Below are 20,917 nucleotides of genomic sequence, written 5' to 3'. Positions count from 1 at the left end.
TCGAATTTCTACCATGTTCCCTGAGTCAGTTAGGATTATGAGAATGTAATAATCTAATTTCCCATTCTAGCCTATGGAGAACAGGTAGCCTACAATAGTGAAACTAAAATGGCCGTAATTCACTACTAGGACATGCTACACACAACAGAGCATGACCTACCTTATACTTAGTGCACCCTGCCCTTGGGCCTACCATAAGGGTGTCTAATATGAAGCAAAGGGAAGGTTTAGGGACTGGCAAGTGGCTGCACTTGGCCTAGTCGACATGGCAGTGCTAGACTGCACATGGGCCTTGCAATGGCAGGCCTGAGATACACTTTACAAGCTGCTTCTGTGGGTGGCACAACCAGTGCTGCAAGCCCACCAGCAGCATTTGATTTACAAGCCCTGGGCACACATGGTGCACTATACTAGGGGCTGACAGGTAAATCAAATAACCCAATCATGGAATCACCAATCCATACATTAATTTAACATAGGGAGCACTTACACTGTGGCACTGAATAGCACTGGCACAGTGCCCAAAGCATATAACCAGCAAAAACATATCAAAACAGAGGAGGCAATCCATCAAAATGGAAGGGAGACTCACTCCAATGATGCCAGGTCTAACAAGTCCTCAGCCCTTCTCAGAGTATAGTGTTCCCCTGGTTTGTAGTGGATTCACTTAGCTCTTCCTTAAGCATGCCGTCTCGAAAGATGGCCAAGATTCGACACGAGTTGAGGCAGACCATCTCCAAGACTCTCACGTCTCTCCATCAGGGAACCCGGGTGGTGGGCCTCCTCTCCTCGTCCATCCAGACCATCTTTCTGGGGCCCCTTCATTATCACGCCTTACAACGTCTGAAAGCACATCATCTCTGGAGAGGTCTGTCATACGATCAATCGGTTCTCCAGTCGGCGGAGGTCAAAGTAGAAATGTCCTGGTGGCTCACCCACATGGAAGCCTGGAACAACCGGGCAATCTTCGGGTCCGTTCTGGACTTGGTTATAGAGTCTGACGCCAGCAGGTCGGGGGAGGAGCTCGTTGTGGGTACTTCTCCACGGAGGGCGTCTGGTCATTAGACGAACAGGTGTTACACATCAATTGTTTGGAGCTCATAGCGGGGTCATTCACAGTTCAGTGCTGGATCAGGGACAGAGTGCGTTCATGTGTTTTATTAAAGATGGACAATGTCTCAGCGGTCTGTTACATTAATCACCTGGGGGGCCTTCGTTCCCGGGCCGTAGCTAATCTGGCGAAGGAGTTTTGGCACTATTGCCTAGCTCACCACATTTCAGTGATGGCAGAGTATCTCCCGGGCCAAGCCAACGAGGTGGCAGATTGGCACTCCAGGCATCTCGGAGACTCAGGTCAGTGGAAACTGGACATTAAAGTCTTCAGGTGGTTAGACAGCCTCTGGGGCCTGTTCTCGGTGGACCTTTTCGCATCCCGTCTGGACTACTAGCTCCCGCGCTTCTTCAGCTGGAGACCGGTTCCACTCGCGGAGGCCACGCATGTGTTCCTCCAGGAATTGGGTCAGGAGAGGAGTTATGCCTTCCCTCCTTTCTCGATGGCGGTGCGGTCTGCGGCACAGATCCGCCGTCAGAGGGCAGAGGTGGTGATGGTGACTATGTATTGGAGGTCCCAAGTTTGGTTTCCAGTTCTTCTGGAACTTTCTTGGTCTTCTCCAATCCTACTCCCCCTGTTTCCTCATCTCCTTCTGAATCCGGAGGGTTCTCTCCACCACATGGCATGGCGGCTTTCAGGCGACGTTGGTCGCTCCCAGGCTTTTCGAGACAGTACCCCGAAACTTTATCGCTCCACCTGGACCAAGTGGGTGCGTTGGTGTCTTCAGAACTTGGATTCCATGGTCTCGGGCGTCGTTCCCGTCTTAAACTTCTTGGCGGAGTTGGCGCCGGATGGGCTGGCGTACCGCTCCATTAAAGCGGCGCGCTCTGCTATTTAAACGGCTCACTATCAGGTCGATGGGGCTCCAATTGGAGAACATCCCTCTGTTTGTAGGCTCCTGAGAGGTATTTGTCTTTTCTTGCATCCGGAGCCTCGCTATTCGGTCCTGTGGGACGTCAATCTGGTTTTGAAGCTATTCCTTTCTTGGCAACCCAATAAGTATCTTTCTTTGAAGGAACTCTCAGCAAAGTTGGCCATGCTTCTATGCCTGATCTCATATCGCAGAGTCCCGGACGTGCGAGCGCTAGACATATTGGCCAGAGTTTTTTTCTCCAGAAGGAGTCACGTTTACGGTGGGTCGCCGTACTAAGTCTTCCTCTTGATCGATTTCGTATACAGCTTTCGCAGAGGTTCCCAAGTTGTGTGTTGTGAATTGCCTTAAGGTGTATGAAGATGTAACGCTAGAACTTTGCCCCCCGGCGAACAACAACTCCTTATTGCTTTAAGGAAACCACACAAGGCAGTCTCTTCCCCCACCATTGCCAGATGGGTGCGATGGGTCATGCAAGAAGCGGGTATCGGTACCAAAAAGTTTGGAGATCACTCAGCCATGGGTTCAAAGGCTTCTAAGGCCACTCAGCCATGGGTTCGAAGGCTTCTAAGGCCTTTTCCGTGGGGGCCTGTTTGGAGGACTTAATGCGCACCGCGGATTGGTCCTCCGATTCCACCTTCAAGCGTTTTTATTTTAAACCGGTTGTGGACGTTGCTCAGTTGGTGGAAAGTAAGCTTTGAACTAGCATAATCGGAGCCTCCTGACATGGAATCGACATTTGCCTAGCATAAGTAACGGTAAGTTTCAATTCTATTAAGGACACGGAGGCAAGGATTATCCCTCCCGGAGCACAACCTTGTGTGAACCCTCCCGTATGGGTATAAGTAATCAGTTTTTTCCCTAACATTTTCTGCCATATTATAACATGTAATGTTTCTTGTGAACATGGATGTCTGAGATTTACGAATTGGATATTCCCTTGGAGACTTTGACGTTGTCTCTTTCTGTTTCAGGAAATAACCGTTCCAAACAGGACCAGTAACTCGGTGAAGTGACTCGCACAAAGAAAGAGGAGGGATACCTAAAGTGGAGGAACCTTCTATTGGTTATAGACACTGTGAAAGGACTTCTGATACTTCATGCCCTTTGGACCTATGGGTTTTGTAGTCTGAATGCAGAATGGATTTGTTTTTTCTTGGATTAAATGAACTTTTTGTCCCTATGTTGTGGGGATAAAATCATTTATACTGCTTTTCTGGCTGCTGTGAAATCTATGTTGTGAATAAAGCGGACAAAGAAAAGCATAATCCTTGCCTCCGTGTCCTTAATAGAATTGAAACTTACCATTACTTATGCTAGGCAAATTTCGATTTTCCAAGAATAGCTATAGGAAGCAGTCAAGGCGTGACTTACTTTACCAGTTTTGGTGTTTTGTTTCGTGTGAACTGGTGTAATGTGCTGTATAAAATGTTAGCTATCTTATTGCCCGCTGACCTTGGCTCATTTTTGTCCAGTAAGGCTGTATTTAAGAATCTGCCAAGGGCAGGAATCCATTTCACATATATTCGGAGGCCGATGCTTCTTGTGGTTGCTTCTGTGTGCATTTCCTAGACCTCATCATTCATGGTGAGCCTCCACTGTTTACTTCCCTCTTCAAGCACTTCCATGTGGTTCTGTTCATTATAACAATGTACTTTAACTGACGTGTCTGTATTTTTGTATATTAACTGTCCCTCACCTATATTCTTGAATTGGTCAGTCACATGCATTGGCAGCAATTCTTTCTTACTACTTCTTACGGCTTATAGAGCTTTTACATGTGTTAGTATGCAAAATACATAGCTTGGTCAAACCTGCATTTGCAAAGGTAATCGGAGACGATGTAGCCTTACGGCCAGAGCGGTCGACCTTGAAGCTGGGGAACCGGGTTCGAGTCTCGGCAATGACGCTCAACATACTGTGATTCTGGGCAAATCAATTAATCTCCCTGTGCCTAATAAAAATGAATGTGTCCTTCTGTAACGAAACTGGTGCTCATGTAAAGCGCTCTGATACCTGATAATTTTTGGGTCAAGTTTGCGCTATATAAAACTCTAAAAAGAAAGAGAAAAAAAAAGAAATCGGTCTCAGCCATGGCTTTGCCAGTGCATGTTCTCCGATTTAGCCACCACAAATGCACTCTCATCCACAGCAGCTCTGCTTGAATGCAGAAGCTCTAAATAGTTATCCCCTATGTGCTCATCCATTTGAGTATACAGTGGAAGCACACAGCCTTTACTGGTGTCGTACATGTACTTAACATTGGCACAGTGCCATTTGCTTGTCTTATCCCAACACATAAGTAAGGGCAATGGTATTCATGGTGTGGCTTTCAAGATTTAGGATTTTATTATTTCAAATTCAGATCTGCCAAAATGTCCACTTGCATATAATAAAAATGGTTATATTTTAATACAAATATAAACAACTTAAAAGAAAATTAAAACCTACCATTTCATTTTCTGTACAGCGTAAAAATTGGCAGGCCTTACAATGGAGAATACATGAAATCTGATTAAAAAAGAGGCTTCAATAGTTGTCGTTGCCTAAAGTGCAATTCTGGACAGATACAAATTGCATGGTCAAGGTCTTGTACACCATTATAACCAAGATCACATATCCTATCCTTAACATTTATATTTTTGCCAAACATCTGTTACGCTCTAGAATGGAAGTATATATTCATAATTAAAAAATCCAGCTACAAATTCCATGTTAAATAGAGTTCTGTTTTTTTTTTGTAATATAAGAGATAATAGGAATATACTTAACAGTTTTAGAGTAGAAGTCAATATCCAACCTAACGCTAATGTTACCTGAATATTGTTTCAATAAAATTTTAACTGCACCATAAGCAAAACTTCAAAATCATCATATTGAATCTGAAATATATCCTACACATATAAAATGTGTATGAAACACACTTTTGTGTTTCTTATAGTGGAAACTATCTGTGAACACTTCACTATGGTTTAAATGATGCCCCCAGTGTACAGCGGCTTCTAATCCTTGTGCAAAAGTGGTAATCAGCCCAAGCTCCAGCCTGATAGCCAGTGTAGCAGCATAGGTATTCTACTGTCAGTGATGTTCATAAAAGACGCGCTCCATACCTCAATGGTCTCCATCATATACATGAAGCATGGGCACCTTCAGTCGATATATATCAGCTAGAGATAAAAGAAGTGTCTACATCCTAAAGCATTATAAAACGTTATCAGACCATTTGCATTAGATGTTGCTTTGCTTGTCAAGTGCTGCATGTGTGTTTTTTTCATTGAAATTAGTTGGAAAAAAATCCCCAGATACGAATACCTTTTTACAAGATCCAAAATTTCTTTACCAAGATGCCATTTATGTTTTATTTTTCTTTCCGAATATTATGCCCTTGAAGATTAAAACTTTACTTTCTATCATATTTATCTTTAAAAAATGACCCGTGGGTTGTAGGCTATTCAATTGTTTGTGTAGGTCTTTTGTAAGGTCTAAGATTGCTATGTCGTCCGCGTTTAGCAGTCAGAATATTCTGGCCCTCTATTTTTGGAGCATTAAACTGTTGAATAGATGGCGCCAAAGGCTAGTCCCAGATATATAATAAAAACAATAATGGAGAGAGCATTCATCCCTGCTTTAATCCATTAATGGTAAAAATTGAAGATAATACCTTGATCTCCTCCCAAAAGCATATGGTACCGGCTTGAAGTGTGCAAAGCAATATTTAATCGGAGTTTATGAAGCACTCCTCACTTTGCAGGTTTTCCCATAACCTTGATCTGTCTACGCATTCAAAAGCGGTAGAAAAAGCAACAAAGACTGTGTAATCAAATTGACCACATAGAGATCATATTTTTCTAGAACTAATTGAAGCCTTGTGATGTTATCTAATTTCAAACTATTGGTCTTAAAACCTTCTTTCTCTAAAGGCATTATTTCATTGTCAACCACCATGCTATGGAGATGCTCCAAGATAGTTGTAGCGATCTCTTTCTCAACTTATCTGTCTGTAATTGCAGACAAGGCTTTGAGAGCCCTTTTTATGCAGAGGATCACCAACACTCCCGTCCGGGAATTCGGAATTACACCATTTTCGTAACATTTAAATACAAGAGACCAGAGAGATGCTTCACTTTTTATTACACACATTGGAATTTCAAGGGCCCCATAGTTCCTGATGTTCCAGCACCTAGAATAAAACCCTTAATCTGTGCAGTTGTGGGAGGGCCGTAAACGCACCCAGTAATGGAGTGTGCGTAAAATCAACAAAACTAGACATGCATAATCTAGAGAAATATTTAACCCAGATTCGCTCAGTAATTAGATTTGGCATTGAAACAGCCCTATTACCGCAAGATTTTGCTATTACCTTCCAGACTTTTCTCGAATTCTTTTTCCTAGCAGTCACCATAAGTTCAGTCCATTTAAGAACAGACTGACGCATTTTAAGGGCAAGCTTCTGTCTAGTTCTTCTCCTTTTTAGGAGCTATATTATCTTTTCTCTCAGAAGGGAGAAATGTAAGAATTGCCTTGTGATTAATCTATCAATTTCCTTAGTCTGAATAACTTAAATTGGGCAGTACTTCTTATGCAACCTATTCTTGCGTTGTAGGGATTTCTCCCAAAAAGTTCTTCAGATGAGATTCGTATTGTTCAAGAAACCTTTGTTCAGACAGTCATACTGGTAGTTGCTGTTTGTAAACCCACAGGTACATGGCAAATCTCTCGTTTTACACAACCTGTGGGGACTCATCCCTTTCCTCTCCTCGAACAATCCCTTACCATCCCCCAAAATGGTGTAGGATATTGCCAAACCTCCACTCACCAGGTTAATGGCACCTATAAAGCTCGGGTCCAACTGTCCTTCTCGACCAGCAGCTGCAGTGGGCACTCGCTCTCAGGGTCTGGGGTTGGATCAGCAGCTGGAGGCCCCTCAAATCGAGCTCCACTGGAACCCTTGAAGCCAGTGAGTCGAGAAGTTGAATTGAGCACGCTCCTTGGGGCTTCCGTAGTTGTAGCTCGTGCTCAAAGAAGACAGATGGTGAGCAGGCCAGCAGGGACTGTACAGGGTCACAGAAAGGAGCACTTTTGACAGGAGACTCGAAAAAACTACAGGCCTCAGTGCCACGCCTAATATACATGAACCTTGAGGAGGGAGGGATAGGAAGGTCGAGAAAGTGAAGTCACCGCCAATGGCCTCTACCCTGCCCCTTGCCCCACCCCATGAAAATAAACGTGGCTAACAACTCATCCACATCAGACGTGACATAGAGAGTGAAGCATTGCTGTAGGCGTATATGGGCATACAAGTGCTTTTCCTGACATTCTGTGAGGAAGAGCCACAGGTTTCTCACTCTGTGGCATATGTTGATGGTCTTTGTTTTCTACAAAGTACCAGAATGCAGAAATCCAGTATGTGCAGGTACTGGGCACATAACTAGGCTCCAGTCCGCGCACTGTTGGTCCCTGTGCACTACAACTAAGGAAGTGCATGGAGTCAATGGACGATGCTCGGCACCCATTTAAATGTTCATCCGTCAATAGTGAGGCATTTTGCACTCCTAGGTCTCAGGGGGATTGTGAGTGACGGCAGCCCTTGGCATGATGTGTTGGAAAGGCTAGTTAATAAAGAGAGGAGAATGTGGGGAGGAGATGGGGCTGGTTGAGGGGGAAAATAAAATTATTTATTTATTTATAAAGTTTTATATAGCGCAAACTATTAGTCACTTATATGCACTGCATGGTCGGACGTCATCAGTAGAAGGATACTGTAGTACTCAAAGAGAAGATGGATACTTCATGTAAGATAGATCAAGTTAATTAGTTAAGATATTAAGGAAACCCCATCAGGAGCAGCTGTCCTGCTGCTCAGCCCTCACTCAACTGACATTCACAGTACAGCAACATTCTAATCATCCAACAATCCATATGACATGCATACTAGCTGAGCAGCAGGGAAACACAAGTTACAACAGATACATCCTTGATTCAAATTATTCAGATCGAAATACTCATTGATGGGACAAATAAAAGTGAAGCTGGAAAGCTATTGAATCAGGATCGGGGAAATGAGAAAGACATCTAAACTATACAACCATGAGCAAAGGGTAGACCTAAAATTCACTCTGTATGTAATCTGTTTGAAGCAATAGGTTTCCAAAACTGTAGCTGCCACCTAAAAGGAAACGCTGTAAGAAAATCAACTAAATATGGTACAAAATTGGCCCGCCTTTTCTCTTGAAATGAAGAAATTGGATGAAAGTTGGGACAATATTCCTTTTGACATAACTCGGAAGTTGTTGTTCATAGTGAATGAGAAGAAATACAGAATATTGTTCATTCCCACTTGTGGTAATTTATCAGCAGCATATGGGGAGGGCCTGAAAGTGCTTTCTGTGTGTGTCTACTGTCTTCACAAACTCTGTGACGAAGCGTGCGTTTCTGTCTTTTACCTGTCAAATAAAATCTTTCTTTCCTCTCTAAGAGCCAGAGTGCACCACATCTCCACAAGCGGAGGAGACGGCAGCAACTGAAGGGGAGAGGCAGCCTGTCCCTGGTGCGGTTCAAATCACTAACTTTGAGACTGTGTGCTTCCGCAAAGACTCGCTCTGAAGTGGGCACTAACTCTCTTGCAAGCTTCTGACTGCATGGAAGTTTTCTCTTTTGTGTTCTGTCTGCTCTCTGCTCGACGGCTCTAACGGCTGAATTCCCGGGCTTTGAAAAGCACGTGCTTACACAAGTTTAAGGCCTACGTGCTATTCTGGAAATGGCCTTGCAACTTTCTGCTGCTTACAGAAGGAGCAACGAAGACTGCATGGAGCTTTGCTTTTCTCTTTCATTTCTTGTTTATGTTCACGCTGTCTTTATTTTCTTTGCTAAAAAACAGTTTGTGCATGGGGCTGTAGTCTAATCTTTTCCTAGTAATGCACACGTGCCCTTTCTAACTCACGAATTGTTTCTGCAGTCGTTTTTTTTTGAAGTGGCACAGATTCCATATTATTTCTGTGATGTAAAGGAAGAAACCGTGTGGCTGAGATGCAGCAGCTTTTGTGTGATTTTAGTTGAGTTTTTTTTAATCAAGTTTTATTCACCACGAATTTGCCCCAGTCACATTACAGCATCCTATTACATTACACATGGTCAGATTTTTTTTTAGGGCCTGGAAGATTAAGTGATTTACCCAGAATCGCAGGATGTTGAGCTGATGCTTGGACTCTAATCTGGTTCCCCAGTTCCAAAGTTGGCAGCTCTGGCCGTTAGGTCAGCCGTTTCTATACCTTAGAAACCCCCACCCATTGTCCAGCCCCTCTACATGTTTTATCCAACCTGCCTCAGCATGCTGGTTAATCCTGTCCTATTCCTGGCTAGTGCTGTTTCCTCCTAGGCTGTAGTGAGTGTTTAATTCCCCCTTCCTTGCCTCAGTCTCCGTGAATGGCACATCCTTTCCTGGTTCGCATAGATTTATGCAGATCTGTGGCTGAATTTGCTGGGAGGAGTGTCTTTCGCAATTTGAGATCCATTTGGAATTCTGTCTTTTTAATGCTTCAAGAAAAAAAGTGAAAAACAGCCGAAAAAGGGGACAAATGAAATGGTAAACAAAAAACAATAGACATGCAGTTTACTATTGGGATGTGGCTTATTCACAGGAAAAATACATATACCACTTCAGAGATGCCGACTGTTACAAATGGGTTTTCTGGCTGGCTAGGGTATGTATCCAAGCCAGGCAGAACCCACTACTTTAGTCCGAGCAAGTAAGTTGCACACCAAAGATAACCCGTTCTCACCCTCTTGCTAGCTTGACAAGAGCAGTTCGGTTTATCCCAGAGGCAATGTGTTAAGTATTTGTGCACACAGTAACAGTGAAAATACCACAAAAGTACTCCACACCAGTTCAATAATATAGCCAATATTTATCTGCATAAAACCTGACCAAACAACAAAAATCCAACATACACGCATAAAGATATCACTTTTTGGAGATTAAATCAAGTATAGCTTTTCAAAATCGAAATTGGCTTTAACCGGGGCTATTTGGTTGCAGTCCATGACTCCACAAAATCAGTCTGGACTCAATGAAGCAAGGGCAAGTTACAGAATCGGGCAGACCCCTTTACAATACATTGTGAGAAAGATGCAAATCACTGGGGATGTGAGGCTTTGCGGAGGCCAGTGCAGCGTTGATTCCTTAGTGTTGGAGGAAAGGTGAGGCGTTGGTTCCTTACTGCCGGCCAGGGGAGGCGATGCGTCAGTTCTTGACTGCTGCAGGGAATGTGATGCTACGGTGGCAGGTGCGGTACTTCAGTTCCTTACTGCGGAGCGGCGTAGATGAGGTGTTGAAAGTCAATCCGCAAGATTTCGATAGCATGGTGGCTATTTCAAACTTGGCCTCAGGCAATGGAGCCAAAAAGGTGCGCCATGGACTTCGGTGGTACGGTGCTCAGGACTCATGTAGTGGCAGAACTTCGGAGGCACTGTAATGTTATCGGGCCTGCAGTGCAAGTCGCGGTCGGTGCGTTTGAGCGGGACCACGGCTACGGTGCAGGCAGCGACATGGTGTCACAGTTGCAAACAGGTGCTGATTCCGAAGTCAATCGGAGTCGATGCTTGGGTTTCTTCTTGGTAGCACCCCCAACTCACTTCCAAGGGCCCAGGAACTGGAATTGGCACCGCTTGGCAAATGGGGCTCTTCAGCAGAGGGAGCCCTGGGGTTGCAGGTGAAGTCATTGATGGCCCTGAGACTTTGTAACTGGAGGCAAGCTCAAGTCAAGCCCTTGGAAGCAGGATGTAGACAGCAAAGTCCAGTCCTTTCACTCCAAGGACAGAAGCAGCAGCCAGCAAAGCAAACAGCAAAGTGGCAGTCCCTCTTGACAGCTATATCGTTCCAGGCAAAATTTCCTCAACCCAGATGTGTTCTGAGTGTATGGTGTCAGAGGTCCTGTACTATATCCTTTTCAGTCTTTGAAGTAGGCAAACTTCAAACAAAAGTCTTTGTAGTGCATAAGGCCATGCCTTCCCCTGCCCTAGCTCCAGACACACTACAGGGGGAGGAGATTTATTTGTGGGAGGAGAGGCACAGCCCTATTCATCTGTCAGTGTCAGCTCCTCCCACCTCTCTAGCCCAGGAAGGCCCATCAGCCTGGTGATGGTCCATAAGGATATGCAGGGCACACCTCAACTCACTTTGTGTGACTGTCTAGAGTGAATGCGCAAACAGCCCAACTGTCATCCTGACCCAGATGTGTATTCAGAGACAGGCAGAGGCACAGAAGGGTTAAAGTAAGAAAAGGTCCGCTTTCTAATGGAGCATTTTCAGACCTGCAGTTTAAAAACCAACTTCACAAAAATATGTATTTTTAAATCGTGAGTCCAGAGACCTCAAATTCCAATTTTCTACAAGCTCCCAATTGGAAGATACACTTATAAGATGTTACAATGCAGCTCCAATGCTAACCTGTGGAAGAGATAGGCTTTGCTGTAGTGAAAAACGAAATTAACAGCATTTCACTACCAGGGCATGTAAAACACAACAGTACATGTCCTCCCTTTTAAATACCCTGCACCCTACCCGTGGGGCTACCTTGTTCCTACCTAAGGGGTGTCGTACATGCAGTAAAAGGGAAGGGTTGGACCTGGCAAGGGGGTTCACTTGCCAGTTCCAAATGGCAGTTTAAAACTGTACACACAGGCTCTGCAGTGGCAGGCCTGAGACATATTTACAGGGCTACTCGTGTGGGTGGTACAATCAGACTACAGGCCTACTAGTAGCATTTGACCCCCAACCCTGGGCACACCTGGTGCACTGTACTAGGGACTTACTAGTAAATCAAATAGGCCAATCATGGAGAAACCAAATACCATACATTTTAGAGAAAGCACATATGCACTTTAGCACTGGTTAGCAGTGGCAAAGTGCCCAGAGTCCTAAAGGCAATAAAAAGAAAGTCAGAAAATACAGAAGGATGGCAAAACGTTTGGGGATAACCTTGCAAAAAGGACCAGGTCAAACCCTGACCATCAGTACATTTCTTGGGTCTTGATCTGTATGCCTCGCTTTTCTGTGATCTCCTAATAATTTCTTCCTTTCTAAAAATATTTGCAATATCCTTTGTTGCTGGATAAATGAATCTGGCTTCAATGACTTCAAGGAAGTACCTTTCAATCATGTGAGTTTATCAGCCTCTCAAAGGATTTTTACTGCCATTTCATTGTAAGCTTTAAACAGTGCTGGAACAAATAAGACAGAGGGTACTTATGCTATTCACAGAATCGTTAACATCTTCTCCTACCCCATCCTACCATTACATGTATGCCTTCTAGTCTTCCTCATTTTTACATTATAGCTTTTTAATAGTGTCTTGCTTTTTATCTTCCTTGTGGTGGTTGGTCAGTTTACTCTGAAGTGTGGGCAGCAGTGTACCCATACCTCCTTAAATTTCTAAAGGGAGCTTTTGCCTTCATACCCCACTTGGTTACCATTCACACAGCAGTCCATGCCCTTGAGCTAGCTCTTTACCTTTGCTTGCATAAGATCTTTTCTTGCCTCCAATACAGATGATGTAAGCAACTAGAATGAATTTGTACCAGAAATCACTAAAAGCAAACAGTGGGGATTGTAATATTGGCCCTTGACAATGTAAAATGTTCAATACAGATGCCCTTTTTGTTCATTTTCCATCTACTAATCATAGTCATCCATATCAAACGTTAAATAGGAGAACAGAAATGGTGGTTTTGCAACTATTATGATTTACAGAAACACCCATATGCAATGATTTCCTTATCCAGTCAGGCTTTTTAAAAAAAGTATTTTTGAATAACTGAGCGTTTTCCTTCCTGTTGGACCATGTTCCTCTTTTTCATCCTTACTACTTTTTTGCTTTCCTGATGTTTAGATTTCTAGCCAAGCTCTATTGCAAAAACATTTGTACATTCTGGGTTCTTTGACTTTATGTAGATTGCACGAGATTTTTTCCATAAGATAATTTAATGTTTCCATATCAAGCAAGATAGTTCTCCATGTATTTGCCCTGCCCCTGGACAGGCAGATATACTGGCTTTAAATGGGAAGCTGTATCAGTGCAAGGGAATGCTGAATGTACAGTGGAGATCTCCAAGAGCAAAAGTTGCCACATTCTAGAACTAAAGGGGATTCTTGACATTAATGGCATGGACTGTGGAACTAACTGCGGAACCGGGTAAATATTTTAAGGCCAATTGATGTGGTGATGATTGTTGCAACATTCAGTCTTTCTTTTTGATGATTTTAATTAATTATGTTTATGGATTGCTAATTACTAGAGGTAATTACTTTTGAGGGTAATTCACTATGAATTTAATAGCATGATTTATAATTAATATTATTTGGTGTTATTTATCTTAAAGTCAATGTTTGAAGTCCATTTACTCCATATAATGTTTGAGGCAAAATGAGAGATTAGGGGCATTTTGACCTGATAAGTTAGATATTTTATGGTTGGATGAGTGAACCATGCACTTTTTTGGGAACATTTAATGGCCATGCACAGAGCTTTCATGAGTGTAGTGGGCATTTCCAGGGGACGTACACTGAAGTATGTTTTCAGCTTCGTGCCGCTGTGAGACTGAGCATTACAGATGATCACATTAAAAGGTACCCAACTCTCTGTGCAGTCTGTACTTTTCGATGTACCAAAATAAATTTCAGTTGATACCCTGCCTAAGGCTTCACTGTACTGAAGCATTGATAGATAATTAAGCATAGCATATTTGTTTTTTGGAAAAGTGTGCCATTTTATCACCCAAGCAGTGACTTAAGATTGGGGATTCCAGAAGCTGTTGTGGTTTGATTTCTTCCCCTTCTCCCAACACAAGCACTTGCAGTTTTTTACACTCCATTTCTAACTTTTCCTTCATATGACAGCGTCATAAATCATTCTCCACTCTGAGCATTACTGATTCAGCAACAGATATGTTTTCACTCTTCCTATCTGATCGATGATTCTAGTTTTCTGATGCTCTTCTAGCCACCAACCTGATCACACCCAAGGCACATCTCTGGGTCCACTCCATTCTCCCCCCTGTAACCTCTGTGGGAGGTTTACTTCTATAACCTGTAGGATCAAGTTGTCAACTTTCTTTTGTTAATAGAAATTTAGGTTGGCCTTCTTACGCAATAGTTTGATTTCCTTAAATAAAAAACAAAAATCATGTTTACCCACTATCTACTAAATCTGAGTCTCTTATCCGTTTTCTCCTAGACACCATGTTTATTTCCCTCAAACTGAAACTTGGAGGTTTCTAATATTCAGTCATAGCTTTTTAGACCGCTTATGTGAAAGATACATATTTTGCCCCATTTAGGAGCACATTGCCAGAATTCCCTCAATCTTGCTGCTCAGTACAATTTGTTGCAGGTACACTGCACCACTTTCAAAGTTAATCAGCCATGTTTTGATGTGGTCCTAAGTCACCTTGGTCAGCAATTGATTTGTTTTGTAGTTTGTTTCTAAAAGGGACAACAAGGATTTTTCGAAAACCTCTTAACAGTTGGGTGGCTGAGGTTAACATAAGATAGATAACTGTGGAGTAGCTAGATAGTAACCAATGTGTGTATTCAATGCTATAACCACTTCCTGTTGATTTGAGAAGCTGTCTTATTTTTTCTACATCAGAGACTTTATAAAATAAATAATGAAATTGTTTTGATGAATGCCCTTAACCACAGATTCATCACCTTTAGAGTATTCTCAAGGTGCCAGATTGGATCTTGACATTTTCACAGCAGTTCTCCCTTATGCCAGTAGGCAGCTCTGCATTGGCCTCGTTCCACCATGGTAGTGAAGGGGCTGAGTTACATATATAAACCACCCATACGCATCGATATCTGAAAGAAACAGGTTAGTATTAGATTCCTTACCTTAGAATATCCCCAGGCATCAGTCTGGATCCGGAAACTTTTGCGTAGCAGTACCCCTGCGCGTCGGTAGGCGTCGTCTGCAGGCGTCCCCTGCGGCTCCGCGTCCGTCGTTGGCGTCGTGCGCCGTGATGACTTCGCTGGAGTATATAGACGCCGCCTCCGCGCGCTGACGTCAGTTCTTCTTTTTTCCGCGCCAGTTAGCGCAGATCCGAGAAGTGCAGTACTCCGGTCTTCTGACCAAAGTTTTTTGTAGAATCCTGATTCTTACGGTGCCGGTAGGATGCCCGGTTTTAAGAACTGTGACCCCCCCACCCCCCACCCCCCGACGCTCGCGCGATGCGGCCGGGGGTTCGGGTGGCCCCACCCCCGCGGCTCCGCGTGAGTCGCCGGCGCGGCCTGCTCCATACCCTACGGTCCCTGGGCAAGGCGCGACGCCCGGGGAGATAGAGGAGTTCCTCATGGCCATGAGGGCGCTGTCTCCTCCGACGGGGCCTACGGCGCCTTCGGGCCCTGTGCTTCCGTCCGGGGGCCCTAGCGGTTCGGGTGCTTCTGCCTCGACGCCGTCTGGTGCTCCGGCCCCGGCGCCGCCGACGGCTCCGGCCCCGGCGCGGCAGGGACCCTCAGGGTCGACGCCTACTGGTCTACCGGCCTCTCCGGCGCCGATTCCATCGAGGTTGCCCCCGACGCCGCTCCCGCGCGGTGCCGGTGCTCCGGCGCGCCGGCTCCGGGCGGGGCCGCCCCCATACCCTCTCCGACTCCGGACGCGGAGTCGGACCGGCGTCGCGCGACGCCGAGTCCGACGCCGATGGGGCCTGTGGACCCCGGGGAGCCGGTCTACATTGTTGCTCCCGAATATGGTGAATATGTAGATTACGGAGAGGGTTGGGAGGGGTCTGAGGACCCTCTGTCACGCGAGTGTCAGTACAATGTGGACTGGACAGGTGATTTGGGTGACGCCAGTGGTCTGGACGACTCTCCTAACCCTGGCTTTGTCTCGCCTCCTACCGTGGCTTCGGAGGAGGGAGCTGCTTATTCAGTGGTGCTGATGAGGGCTGCCAAGGCCTTACACCTTGAGCTCCCCGTCGCGGCCGTGAGGCCTAACATCCTCACTCTGGTCTTCAAACCGCAGTCATGCCCACAGGAGCCACTGCTGCCGTTCAATGAAGCCTTGTCTGACGTTCTTTTGGGCACGTGGTCCAGGCCCTCTTCAGGTTCGCCTGTTGATAGGAACGTGGCCAGACGCCACGTCTGTGTAAGGATGACCCCAAGTTCCTGTCCACCCATCCCACCCCTGAGAGTCTGGTGATCCAGGCCTCGACTTCCCAGACCGCATTCCCGTCGGCCCCGCCCGACCGGGAATCCAAGAGGTACGACCAGTATGGAAAAAAGGGCTTCTCGTCCCTGAGTTTGGGACTGCGGTCTTGCAACACCGCTTGCCTCTTGGGCCGCTACTCCCACTCTCCGTGGGATACGGTCGCGGACTTGCTGCCAGAATGCCCGCAGGAGGTACGGGCAAAGCTCGGCAAGGCTATGATTGAAGGCCGAGACGCAGCAAAATACTCCATCAGGTGTGGTCTTGATACGACCGACTCGCTGGGCAGAGCGATGTCCACGACGGTGGCGATTCGTCGCCACGCCTGGCTGAGGTCCGCCAACTTTTCGGCAGATGTCCAGAATGCCTTGATGGACATGCCGTTCGATGGCAGTCGCCTGTTTGGCGACAAAGCGGACCACGCGCTGGAGCGCTTCAAGGACTCCAGGGTCACGGCCAAGTCCTTGGGTCTCTCGACCCAGCGCCAGCAAACGGGTTCGTTTCGCTCCTTTCGTGGCCAAGGAAGGGGCGGTCCCACACGTGCTGCCAGCCACGCGCCGCAAAACATGTCTCAACGCGGTGGAGGCCGTGGAATCCGCCGTGGAGGCGGTCGGGGACAACGGCGAGGTCAGACCACACCTCCCCCCGCAGCGTCGGCCTCCAAATCCTCCTAGTTCTTGCTTTCAGGCTCATGTGACGCCAGTGGGTGGCAGGGTTCGCCATCACCACTCCCGCTGGCGTGCAATCACATCGGACAGGTGGGTGCTGCAGCTCGTCCGAAGGGGCTACTCCCTCCCCTTCGAGACCACTCCTCCAGCCATGCCACCGCAGAACCACCGTGTGTCGGGGGACCACTTGACACTTCTGCAGGAGGAAGTTACGGCCCTCTTGGCCAAGGGGGCCGTCGAGCGCGTTCCTGGGCCAGAAGTAGGGCGTGGTTGCTATTCCCACTACTTTCTGGTACCCAAGAAGGACAAAGGGGGCCTACGTCCTATCTTGGATCTACGGAACATCAACGGCTTCCTCCGGAAGGAGAAGTTCAAGATGTTGACTTTGGCTCAGGTCTTGGCTGCTCTAGACCCGCTAGACTGGATGGTAGCGTTGGACTTGCAGGATGCATATTTTCACATCCCCGTCCTGCCGGCCCACCGGCGTTACCTGCGGTTCACGGTAGGCCACGAGCATTTTCAGTTTATCGTGCTCCCATTCGGCCTTACCAGCGCCCCACGGGTGTTCACAAAGGTGATGGCGGTGGTCGCAGCCCATCTGCGCCGGTTGGGGGTTTCAGTCTTCCCCTACCTGGACGACTGGTTGTTGAAGGCGGGCTCGCCCTAGACAGTCGTCCACCACCTTCAGATGACGGCAGACCTCCTGCACGAGCTGGGGTTTTCCATCAATGTGCCGAAATCACACCTGTGTCCCTCTCAAAAGCTCCTTTTCATCGGAGCGGTTCTCGACTCGGCGCAGTTTCGGGTTTATCCTCCGGAACGGCGAGTCCGGGATATACAGGGTTTGATTCCCATCTTTCAGCCGTTATCCCGGGTTTCGGTCAGGTTGACGCTGCGGCTGCTGGGGCTGATGGCTTCCTGCATCCTTCTGGTGCATCACGCCCGGTGGCGGATGCGGGCTCTGCAGTGGGACCTGAAGTTTCAGTGGGCCCAGCATCAGGGCAACTTGTCCGACCATGTCTTGATCTCGGAGGGCACTGCGAGACAACTGCAGTGGTGGCTTACAGACCGCGATTGGGTCAGAGGCAGATCCCTCTCCCTTCCCCAACCGGAGCACGTGGTTGTGACGGACGCGTCCCTCCAGGGCTGGGGAGGCCACTTGGGAGAGGCGGAGATCAGAGGCACCTGGTCTCCGGCAGAGTCCCGGCTCCATATAAACCTGTTGGAGCTGCGGGCGATCCGCCTAGCACTGAAGGCATTCCTCCCCTTTGTCAACGGGAGTGTAGTGCAGGTGTTCACGGACAACACCACCGCCATGTGGTACTGCAACAAGCAGGGCGGAGTGGGGTCGTGGACCCTTTGCCAGGAGGCTCTGCGTCTCTGGCAATGGCTGGAACGTCCGAGCGTGACTCTGACGGTTCAACACCTGGCAGGTTCTCTGAACGCCAGGGCGGACGAACTCAGCCGTCGGTGCTCGGTGGATCACGAATGGCGTCTGAACTCGGACGTGGCACAAAGCCTCTTTCTGAAATGGGGAGAGCCTTGGTTAGATCTATTCGCCACAGAAGAGAACGCGCAATGTCATCAGTTCTGCGCGTTGGAGTTTCCAAGACGGCACTCGCACGGCGACGCCTTTCGGCGCGCGTGGAGTTGCGGTCTATTGTACGCCTTTCCGCCTATACCACTTCTGCCCAGAGTGCTGAAGAAGACCAGGCGCGACCGGGCCCAAGTTATCCTTGTGGCTCCGGACTGGGCTCGAAGGTACTGGTATCCCGAGCTACTCAGCATGTCAGTCGGTCCCTCGATCTGCCTGCCCCTTCGAGAGGACCTTCTGTCGCAGCAGCAGGGGACGGTCCTCCACCCGAACCTGTCCAGTCCACTTCCATGCGTGGAGATTGAGCGGCGACAGTTGAGGCCATTTGACTTGCCTCCTGAAGTTTGTGATGTGATTCTGGCAGCCAGGCGTCCCTCCACAAAGTCGGTATACGCCTGCCGGTGGAACAGATTTGTGGCATGGTGCACAGCAAAGGCTGTGGACCCTCTTTCTGCCCCTCTTTCAGAGGTTCTCCTCTTTCTTCTCTCTCTTGCCCAGCAGGGCTCTGCTCTGGGCACTATCAAGGGCTACCTTTCTGCCCTTTCGGCCTTTTTAAGGCTGCCTGATCAACCTTCTTTGTTCAAGTCCCCTATTGTAATGAGATTCTTGAAAGGCATCACGCACATGTATCCACCTGTTCCGTTCGTGATGCCTCAGTGGGACTTGAACCTGGTTCTGACCTTCTTGATGTGTGCTCCCTTTGAGCCACTTCATTCCTGTCCTCTCCGTCTCCTGACTTTAAAGACGGCCTTCCTGGTTGCCATCACCTCTGCCAGGAGAGTGAGTGAGCTCCAGGCTCTTTCTGTCAAACCTCCTTTCATGTCCATTCATCCAGACAAGGTGGTTCTGAGAACTAGACCTTCTTTCCTGCCCAAAGTAGTCTCTGCTTTTCACATCGGGCAGTCCATCACCTTACCCTCCTTCTTCCCGCCTCCGCATCCTTCAAAGGATGAAGAGCGGCTCCATCGTCTGGACCCAAAACGTGCGCTTTCATTTTATATGGCTCGCACTCGCCAGTTCCGGGTGGATGACCAACTGTTTGTTGGCTACGTGGGTGCGAAGAAGGGACGGGCGGTGCATAAGCGGACCATCTCTCGGTGGGTCGTCCTGTGCATCAAAGCGTGCTACTCTTTGGCTCGGAAGGAGCCTCCTGTTGGGCTGAGGGCCATTCCACTCGGGCCACGGCGGCTACTACTGCCCTGGGCCGGGGAGTCCCCTTGTAGGACATTTGTCAGGCGGCTACGTGGGCCTCGCTGCACACGTTTGCAAGGCACTACTGCCTGGACAGTCAAGTCCGGAGGGATGGCTTCTTTGGCCGTTCTGTCCTCCAGGACTTTCTGGTGTAAGCTGTATTGGTTCGCAGACCCACCACCGGGGTTGGTATTGCTGGGGTATCTATTCTAAGGTAAGGAATCTAATACTAACCTGTTTCTTTCAGATGAACAAGTTACTTACCTTCGGTAACGATATATCTGTAAGAAACAGTAGTTAGTATTAGATTCCTTACCGCCCCACCCATCCTCCCCGTTCTGCGAACTGATACATAGGGTTAAGGTCATCCCCTTCAGGGCCCTAGTTTCGCATGGCACCAGTGTTGGTTCTTCCATGGCTCTGCGTGTTCTGGCGCGGAAAAGCTGTGTGCAAAGAACTGACGTCAGCGCGCGGAGGCGGCGTCTATATACTCCAGCGACGTCATCACGGCGCACGACGCCAACGACGGACGCGGAGCCGCAGGGGACGCCTGCAGACGACGCCTACCGACGCGCAGGGGTACTGCTACGCAAAAGTTTCCGGATCCAGACTGACGCCTGGGGATATTCTAAGGTAAGGAATCTAATACTAACTACTGTTTCTTACAGATATATCGTTACCGAAGGTAAGTAACTTGTTCGTTAGTTCCTTTCTTTCCGCACCATCGAATGCTCCCTTGTTCGTCATTTTATGATTTTGTCCAAATTCAACCCTGACAGAGTTCAAACCATGCTCTGACTGTCGGAAACAAATGTTTTTAACAGACCTCTCAAGGGTGACTTGGGAGTTTAGGCTCGACTCCATGCTGTGCGAAGGATGTGCCCTTATGCACCCGAAAGTGATCCAGGACTGTGAAAAAAGCTGTATGTTGCTGCGCATTGAAAGAAGTCCCTGAAATCACGTAAGTCCTGCTGTAGCTACTATTCAATCCTGACTCATTTTCGCTCTCAGGGCCGCTCCTGCGTCAGGGGTTCTTTGTGGTAAAAGTTGTCTGTAAGTCGAAATCTAAGCCAGTGGAACTCGACCCTATCCCTCCACTATCTGACTGGAGGGTATCAAAGTACCTATCGATCTCGCTCCCAACCCCGATTGAGGAGCTGATTCCAGAATTGGTCCCTGTGCGTCTCGAATTCCCTGGGCCATTGATGGCTGGAGCAGTTTGAGGTCTTTAAGGAGGCATGCTGCATGTTTATGCCCTCTTCTGCTCCTTCCGGCATGCCT

General features: G+C 47.5%; 1 protein-coding gene across 5 annotated transcripts in view; it reads left to right on the top strand.

The window, feature by feature from the left end:
- CCDC9 (coiled-coil domain containing 9) overlaps positions 1–20,917 on the top strand; it is a 381,329-nt gene that overhangs the window by 278,835 nt on the left and 81,577 nt on the right. For 2 of the 5 annotated variants that reach the window (XM_078661008.1, XM_078661009.1), the window contains one exon: positions 8,458–8,529. The exons of 2 other annotated variants lie outside the window; for them this stretch is intronic. In XM_078661008.1, the coding sequence (XP_078517134.1) occupies positions 8,458–8,529 (72 nt within the window). Of the gene's footprint in view, positions 1–2,956; positions 3,251–8,457; positions 8,530–20,917 lie in introns of those variants that run through there. One more of the 5 variants, XM_078661010.1, reaches the window with a different exon arrangement.

Source organism: Lissotriton helveticus, chromosome 9 (assembly GCF_964261635.1).
Source record: "Lissotriton helveticus chromosome 9, aLisHel1.1, whole genome shotgun sequence".
Classification (NCBI taxonomy): domain Eukaryota; kingdom Metazoa; phylum Chordata; class Amphibia; order Caudata; family Salamandridae; genus Lissotriton; species Lissotriton helveticus.
This window is presented reverse-complemented; position numbering and strand designations above follow the sequence as displayed.